The following is a 9,502-nucleotide window of genomic DNA, read 5'->3' as shown; positions in this document are numbered from 1 at the left end:
CTTCCCCATGGTAACCACACATACGCACACAATAAAATAATTTTTTTACTCATATTAACACATTTCTCCCTGCTCTTCTCTCTCCTGTGTTTCTTGACTGTACATTTTACATTTACATTTTAGTCATTTAGCAGACGCTCTTATCCAGAGCGACTTACTGTACATCTCGTGGTCCTCTGTAGCTCAATTGGTAGAGCACGGCGCTTGTAACGCCAGGGTAGTGGGTTCGATCCCCAGGACCACCCATACGTAAAAATATATGCACATATAAGTCGCTTTGGATAAAAGTGTCTGCTAAATGGCATATTATTATTATTATTATTTCCCTCTCTGTGTGTGTGTGTGTGTGTGTGTGTGTGTGTGTGTGTGTGTGTGTGTGTGAACTCATGTTAACACATTTCTCCCTGCTCTTCTCTCTCCTGTGTTTCTCGACTGTACATCTCCCTGTGTGTGTGTTTAACCTCCTCTCTCCTCTCCCCCCAGGGTAGACTCCTGTACTCCCATGACTACATCTTCTGGTGTGGAGACTTTAACTACCGCATCAGTCAACCCAACGAGGAGGTGAAGGAGCTGATCAGACAACAGAACTGGGAAGCCCTGACCGCAGGAGACCAACTGGTGGACCAGAAGAACCAGGGACTGGTAAGGACACACACACACACACACACACACACACACACACACACACACACACACACACACACACACACACACACACACACACACACCAAGGTTATTATAGTTTTGTGATTTTCTATTAGTTTATATTTCTATGAGTTATTTGTGGGATTTCACTTCTTGCCACTTGGGGGCAGTAATACATGATGGGTCAGGTCATAGGTCAGGGGGGCAGTAATACATGATGGGTCAGGTCATAGGTCAGGGGGGCAGTAATACATAATGATGGTCAGGTCAGGGGGGCAGTAATACATGATGATGGTCAGGTCATAGGTCAGGGGGGCAGTAATACATGATGATGGTCAGGTCATAGGTCAGGGGGGCAGTAATACATGATGATGGTCAGGTCATAGGTCAGGGGGGCAGTAATACATAATGATGGTCAGGTCAGGGGGGCAGTAATACATGATGGGTCAGGTCATAGGTCAGGGGGCAGTAATACATTTACATTTTAGTCATTTAGCAGACGCTCTTATCCAGAGCGACTTACAGGAGCAATTAGGGTTAAGTGCCTTGCTCAAGGGCACATCGACAGATTTTTCACCTAGTCGGCTCGGGGATTAGAACCAGCGACCTTTCGGTTACTGGCACAACGCTCTTACCCACTAAGCTACCTGCCGCCCCAATACATGATGATGGTCAGGTCAGGGGGGCAGTAATACATGATGATGGTCAGGTCAGGGTGCAGTAATACATGATGGGTCAGGTCATAGGTCAGGGGGCAGTAATACATGATGGGTCAGGTCATAGGTCAGGGGGGCAGTAATACATGATGGGTCAGGTCATAGGTCAGGGGGGCAGTAATACATGATGATGGTCAGGTCAGGGGGCAGTAATACATGATGGGTCAGGTCATAGGTCAGGGGGCAGTAATACATGATGGGTCAGGTCATAGGTCAGGGGGGCAGTAATACATGATGGGTCAGGTCATAGGTCAGGGGGGCAGTAATACATGATGATGGTCAGGTCATAGGTCAGGGGGGCAGTAATACATGATGATGGTCAGGTCATAGGTCAGGGGGGCAGTAATACATGATGATGGTCAGGTCAGGGGGGCAGTAATACATGATGATGGTCAGGTCATAGGTCAGGGGGGCAGTAATACATGATGATGGTCATAGGTCATAGGTCAGGGGGGCAGTAATACATGATGGGTCAGGTCATAGGTCAGGGGGGCAGTAATACATGATGATGGTCAGGTCAGGGGGGCAGTAATACATGATGATGGTCAGGTCATAGGTCAGGGGGGCAGTAATACATGATGATGGTCAGGTCAGGGGGCAGTAATACATGATGGGTCAGGTCAGGGGGGCAGTAATACATGATGGGTCAGGTCAGGGGGGCAGTAATACATGATGATGGTCAGGTCAGGGGGGCAGTAATACATGATGATGGTCAGGTCAGGGGGGCAGTAATACATGATGGGTCAGGTCAGGGGGGCAGTAATACATGATGATGGTCAGGTCATAGGTCAGGGGGGCAGTAATACATGATGATGGTCAGGTCATAGGTCAGGGGGGCAGTAATACATGATGATGGGTCAGGTCAGGGGGGCAGTAATACATGATGGGTCAGGTCATAGGTCAGGAGGCAGTAATACATGATAATGGTCAGGTCAGGGGGCAGTAATACATGATGATGTCAGGTCATAGGTCAGGGGGGCAGTAATACATGATGATGGTCAGGTCAGGGGGGCAGTAATACATGATGATGGTCAGGTCAGGGGGCAGTAATACATGATGATGGTCAGGTCAGGGGGCAGTAATACATGATGATGGTCAGGTCAGGGGGCAGTAATACATGATGATGGTCATAGGTCAGGGGGGCAGTAATACATGATGATGGTCAGGTCAGGGGGCAGTAATACATGATGATGGTCAGGTCAGGGGGCAGTAATACATGATGATGGTCAGGTCATAGGTCAGGGGGGCAGTAATACATGATGATGGTCAGGTCATAGGTCAGGGGGCAGTAATACATGATGATGGTCAGGTCAGGGGGCAGTAATACATGATGATGGTCAGGTCATAGGTCAGGGGGCAGTAATACATGATTATGGTCAAAGGTCAGGGGGGCAGTAATACATGATGATGGTCAGGTCATAGGTCAGGGGGGCAGTAATACATGATGATGGTCAGGTCAGGGTGCAGTAATACATAATGATGGTCAGGTCAGGGGGCAGTAATACATGATGATGGTCAGGTCATAGGTCAGGGGGGCAGTAATACATGATGATGGTCAGGTCAGGGGGCAGTAATACATGATGATGGTCAGGTCATAGGTCAGGGGGCAGTAATACATGATGATGGTCAGGTCAGGGGGCAGTAATACATGATGATGGTCAGGTCAGGGGGGCAGTAATACATGATAATGGTCAGGTCATAGGTCAGGGGGGCAGTAATACATGATGATGGTCAGGTCAGGGGGCAGTAATACATGATGATGGTCAGGTCATAGGTCAGGGTGCAGTAATACATGATGATGGTCAGGTCAGGGGGGCAGTAATACATGATGATGGTCAGGTCAGGGGGGCAGTAATACATGATGATGGTCAGGTCAGGGGGGCAGTAATACATGATGATGGGTCAGGTCATAGGTCAGGGGGGCAGTAATACATGATGATGGTCAGGTCATAGGTCAGGGGGCAGTAATACATGATGGTCAGGTCAGGGGGGCAGTAATACATGATGATGGTCAGGTCAGGGGGCAGTAATACATGATGATAGGTCAGGTCATAGGTCAGGGGGGCAGTAATACATGATGATGGTCAGGTCAGGGGGGCAGTAATACATGATGATGGTCAGGTCAGGGGGCAGTAATACATGATGATGGGTCAGGTCAGGGGGGCAGTAATACATGATGATGGTCAGGTCAGGGGGGCAGTAATACATGATGATGGTCATAGGTCAGGGGGGCAGTAATACATGATGATGGTCAGGTCAGGGGGGCAGTAATACATGATGATGGTCAGTTCAGGGGGCAGTAATACATGATGATGGTCAGGTCAGGGGGGCAGTAATACATGATGATGGGTCAGGTCATAGGTCAGGGGGGCAGTAATACATGATGATGGTCAGGTCAGGGGGGCAGTAATACATGATGATGGTCAGGTCATAGGTCAGGGGGGCAGTAATACATGATGATGGTCAGGTCAGGGGGGCAGTAATACATGATGATGGTCAGGTCAGGGGGGCAGTAATACATGATGATGGTCAGGTCATAGGTCAGGGGGGCAGTAATACATGATGATGGTCAGGTCAGGGGGGCAGTAATACATGATGATGGTCAGGTCATAGGTCAGGGGGCAGTAATACATGATGATGGGTCAGGTCAGGGGGGCAGTAATACATGATGATGGTCAGGTCAGGGGGGCAGTAATACATGATGATGGTCAGGTCATAGGTCAGGGGGGCAGTAATACATGATGATGGGTCAGGTCAGGGGGGCAGTAATACATGATGATGGGTCAGGTCATAGGTCAGGTTATGTTTCAATTATAAATCAATCTTAATGTGACTTGGATTTAAAAGGATAATTGTCGGTGTCCAACTCAGATTCAGATATGTATGTCTCAGCGTTCAAAGCCACGGCCAGCTCTGGTTGGTGTTGGTCACGGGTATTCTCTTGGCTGTTCTGTAATGGCTTGATTGCCTTGACTGCGTTCGCCCCGTTGTCAGTTACGACGAGTACCATCTTCTCCTCTGCTATGTCCCATGCATCCAATGTGTGGATGCTAAATCCGATGGCGGTTGAGCAACGCATGCTGTTCCTTGTTGGAGGAGGAGTGATAGAAGCAGAATGATATGCCCTTAAATAAAACAGTCAGTCCTTGCGTTGGGCCGAAAGGTCACTGGTTCAAATCCCAGAACCGGCAAGGTGGAAAAATCTGCTCTTGAGCAAGGCAATTAACCCCCAACAACAACTGCTCCCCTGGGCGCCGATGACGTGGACGTCGATTAAGGCACCTCAAAACAATCCCAAACAGGTCTCTAATTCCTCTTCCCTTAGGTGTTCTGTGGGTTCAGCCTTGGTGTAAGGCAGTCTCTAATTCCTCTTCCTCTAGGTGTTCTGTGGGTTCAGTCTTGGTGTAAGGCAGTCTCTAATTCCTCTTCCTCTAGGTGTTCTGTGGGTTCAGTCTTGGTGTAAGGCAGTCTCTAATTCCTCTTCCTCTAGGTGTTCTGTGGGTTCAGTCTTGGTGTAAGGCAGTCTCTAATTCCTCTTCCTCTAGGTGTTCTGTGGGTTCAGTCTTGGTGTAAGGCAGTCTCTAATTCCTCTTCCTCTAGGTGTTCTGTGGGTTCAGTCTTGGTGTAAGGCAGTCTCTAATTCCTCTTCCCTTAGGTGTTCTGTGGGTTCAGCCTTGGTGTAAGGCAGTCTCTAATTCCTCTTCCTCTAGGTGTTCTGTGGGTTCAGCCTTGGTGTAAGGCAGTCTCTAATTCCTCTTCCTCTAGGTGTTCTGTGGGTTCAGTCTTGGTGTAAGGCAGTCTCTAATTCCTCTTCCCTTAGGTGTTCTGTGGGTTCAGTCTTGGTGTAAGGCAGTCTCTAATTCCTCTTCCCTTAGGTGTTCTGTGGGTTCAGCCTTGGTGTAAGGCAGTCTCTAATTCCTCTTCCTCTAGGTGTTCTGTGGGTTCAGTCTTGGTGTAAGGCAGTCTCTAATTCCTCTTCCCTTAGGTGTTCTGTGGGTTCAGTCTTGGTGTAAGGCAGTCTCTAATTCCTCTTCCCTTAGGTGTTCTGTGGGTTCAGCCTTGGTGTAAGGCAGTCTCTAATTCCTCTTCCTCTAGGTGTTCTGTGGGTTCAGTCTTGGTGTAAGGCAGTCTCTAATTCCTCTTCCTCTAGGTGTTCTGTGGGTTCAGCCTTGGTGTAAGGCAGTCTCTAATTCCTCTTCCTCTAGGTGTTCTGTGGGTTCAGCCTTGGTGTAAGGCAGTCTCTAATTCCTCTTCCTCTAGGTGTTCTGTGGGTTCAGTCTTGGTGTAAGGCAGTCTCTAATTCCTCTTCCTCTAGGTGTTCTGTGGGTTCAGTCTTGGTGTAAGGCAGTCTCTAATTCCTCTTCCTCTAGGTGTTCTGTGGGTTCAGTCTTGGTGTAAGGCAGTCTCTAATTCCTCTTCCTCTAGGTGTTCTGTGGGTTCAGTCTTGGTGTAAGGCAGTCTCTAATTCCTCTTCCTCTAGGTGTTCTGTGGGTTCAGTCTTGGTGTAAGGCAGTCTCTAATTCCTCTTCCTCTAGGTGTTTTGTGGGTTCAGTCTTGGTGTAAGGCAGTCTCTAATTCCTCTTCCTCTAGGTGTTCTGTGGGTTCAGTCTTGGTGTAAGGCAGTCTCTAATTCCTCTTCCTCTAGGTGTTCTGTGGGTTCAGTCTTGGTGTAAGGCAGTCTCTAATTCCTCTTCCTCTAGGTGTTTTGTGGGTTCAGTCTTGGTGTAAGGCAGTCTCTAATTCCTCTTCCTCTAGGTGTTCTGTGGGTTCAGTCTTGGTGTAAGGCAGTCTCTAATTCCTCTTCCTCTAGGTGTTCTGTGGGTTCAGTCTTGGTGTAAGGCAGTCTCTAATTCCTCTTCCTCTAGGTGTTCTGTGGGTTCAGTCTTGGTGTAAGGCAGTCTCTAATTCCTCTTCCTCTAGGTGTTCTGTGGGTTCAGTCTTGGTGTAAGGCAGTCTCTAATTCCTCTTCCTCTAGGTGTTCTGTGGGTTCAGTCTTGGTGTAAGGCAGTCTCTAATTCCTCTTCCTCTAGGTGTTCTGTGGGTTCAGTCTTGGTGTAAGGCAGTCTCTAATTCCTCTTCCTCTAGGTGTTCTGTGGGTTCAGTCTTGGTGTAAGGCAGTCTCTAATTCCTCTTCCTCTAGGTGTTCTGTGGGTTCAGTCTTGGTGTAAGGCAGTCTCTAATTCCTCTTCCTCTAGATGTTCTGTGGGTTCAGTCTTGGTGTAAGGCAGTTTGATATAAAATGAAATGATTTACTTTATTGTTCCGAAAGAGAGAGTTTCTCTAACTCCTCTCTGTCCTCTCTCTTCTCTAGGTGTTCCGTGGGTTCATCGAGGGCAACCTGGACTTTGCCCCCACCTATAAGTATGACCTGTTCTCTGACGACTACGACACCAGTGAGAAGTGTCGTACCCCCGCCTGGACTGACCGCTGCCTCTGGAAGAGGAGGAAGTGGAACTTCGACAAGACTGGTGAGAGAGCTTGGCTTGGTGTAGGAGGATGTCTGGTGCGTCTCACTAGAGTGTAAAATGGTGGATTGGTACCCAAGGATTAAAGCAGCCATGCTCTGCGTTTTTAACATACGTTACAAGTTTACTGGAAGAGTGTGTGTGTCTGTGTGTGTGTCTGTGTATTTCTGTGTGTCTGTGTGTGTGTGTCTGTGTGTCTGTGTGTCTGTGTGTCTGTGTGTCTGTGTCTGTCTGTCTGTGTGTGTGTGTGTGTGGTGTGTGTTGTGTGGTGTGTGTGTGTGTGTGTGTGTAGCGGAGGAGATGAACATGGTAGGCCCAGTGGGAGAAGCAGATGAACAGCAGCTGTACCCTTGGAGCCCTGGGGAGCTGAAATACTACGGCAGGGCTGAGCTCAAGACCTCTGATCACAGGTAACACACACACACAGACACAGGACTCTGAAATACAACGGCAGGGCTGAGCTCAAGACCTCTGATCACAGACTAGCACCGTCTAACCGGTCTCTTCATCTCCTGTGATGGCAGTGATGGAGGGTGAGGGTTAGGTTATAACTTCTTTCCCCTCCCCAGGCCTGTGATGGCAGTGATGGAGGGTGAGGGTTAGGTTATAACTTCTTTCCCCTCCCCAGGCCTGTGATGGCTGTGATGGATATAGACGTATTGGAGGTGGATCCAGAAGCCCGTCACCAGGTGTATAAGGAGGTGATCGCCCTGCAGGGTCCTCCTGACGGAACCATCCTGGTCTCTCTCTGCTCCTCGGGACCTGACGACTACTTTGACGATGCGCTCATCGACGAGCTGCTGGACAAGTTCGCTGTGTTTGGAGAGGTCATCCTCATCAGGTGACGGAAATACACACACACACACACACACACACACACACACACACACACACACACACACACAGCTATGTTTTACTATACTTGTTTCCTTAATCCTAACCCTTACCTTGACCCCTAACCCCTAAACCTAACCCCTAACCCTAAATGTAACCCTTAAGCCTAAGTAAGGACCGGCAAAATGTCCTCACTTCTCTGGATTTTAGTTGGGTTACTATTCTTGTGAGGACTTCTGGTACTCAGTATAGTAAAACATGTACGTACACACACACACCACACACACACACACACCATTAGCGTCTACTTTACTTTCTAAGTACAGCTAGGGTGCGTCCCAAATAGCAGTCTAATCCCTATATACCAGTGGCTCCCTACCTTTTTTTAACCGTTGCACACCTTGGTGAAATACCGTGGGGAGAACAAGTATTTGATACACTGCCGATTTTGCAGGTTTTCCTACTTACAAAGCATGTAGAGGTCTGTAATTTTTATCATAGGTACACTTCAACTGTGAGAGACGGAATCTAAAACAAGAATCCAGAAAATCACATTGTATGATTTTTAAGTAATTCATTTGCATTTTATTGCATGACATAAGTATTTGATACATCAGAAAAGCAGAACTTAATATTTGGTACAGAAACCTTTGTTTGCAATTACAGAGATCATACGTTTCCTGTAGGTCTTGACCAGGTTTGCACACACTGCAGCAGGGATTTTGGCCCACTCCTCCATACAGACCTTCTCCAGATCCTTCAGGTTTCGGGGCTGTCGCTGGGCAATACGGACTTTCAGCTCCCTCCAAGATTTTCTATTGGGTTCAGGTCTGGAGACTGGCTAGGCCACTCCAGGACCTTGAGATGCTTCTTACGGAGCCACTCCTTAGTTGCCCTGGCTGTGTGTTTCGGGTCGTTGTCATGCTGGAAGACCCAGCCACAACCCATCTTCAATGCTCTTACTGAGGGAAGGAGGTTGTTGGCCAAGATCTCGCGATACATGGCCCCATCCATCCTCCCCTCAATACGGTGCAGTCGTCCTGTCCCCTTTAAAGAAAAGCATCCCCAAAGAATGATGTTTCCACCTCCATGCTTCACGGTTGGGATGGTGTTCTTGGGGTTGTACTCATCCTTCTCCTTCCTCCAAACACGGCGAGTGGAGTTTAGACCAAAAAGCTATATTTTTGTCTCATCAGACCACATGACCTTATCACATTCCTCCTCTGGATCATCCAGATGGTCATTGGCAAACTTCAGACGGGCCTGGACATGCGCTGGCTTGAGCAGGGGGACCTTGCGTGCGCTGCAGGATTTTAATCCATGACGGCGTAGTGTGTTACTAATGGTTTCCTTTGAGACTGTGGTCCCAGCTTTCTTCAGGTCATTGACAAGGTCCTGCCGTGTAGTTCTGGGCTGATCCCTCATCTTCCTCATGATCATTGATGCCCCACAAGGTGAGATCTTGCATGGAGCCCCAGACCGAGGGTGATTGACCGTCATCTTGAACTTCTTCCATTTTCTAATAATTGCGCCAACAGTTGTTGCCTTCTCACCAAGCTGCTTGCCTATTGTCCTGTAGCCCATCCCAGCCTTGTGCAGGTCTACAATTTTATCCCTGATGTCCTTACACAGCTCTCTGGTCTTGGCCATTGTGGAGAGGTTGGAGTCTGTTTGATTGAGTGTGTGGACAGGTGTCTTTTATACAGGTAACGAGTTCAAACAGGTGCAGTTAATACAGGTAATGAGTGGAGAACAGGAGGGCTTCTTAAAGAAAAACTAACAGGTCTGTGAGAGCCGGAATTCTTACTGGTTGGTAGGTGATCAAATACTTATGTCATGCAA

At 48.3% G+C, this 9,502-nt stretch overlaps 1 protein-coding gene across 1 annotated transcript in view; it reads left to right on the top strand.

The window, feature by feature from the left end:
• LOC311114584 (synaptojanin-1-like) overlaps window positions 1-9,502 on the top strand; it is a 99,164-nt gene that overhangs the window by 63,675 nt on the left and 25,987 nt on the right. Inside the window, exons 16-20 of the mRNA XM_084189825.1 lie at window positions 1-10; window positions 484-642; window positions 6,673-6,829; window positions 7,119-7,236; window positions 7,455-7,667. The exon at window positions 1-10 is cut by the window's left edge and continues 183 nt beyond it. Of these exons, the coding sequence (XP_084045951.1) occupies window positions 1-10; window positions 484-642; window positions 6,673-6,829; window positions 7,119-7,236; window positions 7,455-7,667 (657 nt within the window). The remainder of the gene's footprint in view (window positions 11-483; window positions 643-6,672; window positions 6,830-7,118; window positions 7,237-7,454; window positions 7,668-9,502) is intronic.

The sequence above is a fragment of the Coregonus lavaretus genome, assembly GCF_964263955.1.
Source record: "Coregonus lavaretus genome assembly, contig: HAP1_SCAFFOLD_251, whole genome shotgun sequence".
In the NCBI taxonomy this organism is placed as follows: domain Eukaryota; kingdom Metazoa; phylum Chordata; class Actinopteri; order Salmoniformes; family Salmonidae; genus Coregonus; species Coregonus lavaretus.
This window is presented reverse-complemented; position numbering and strand designations above follow the sequence as displayed.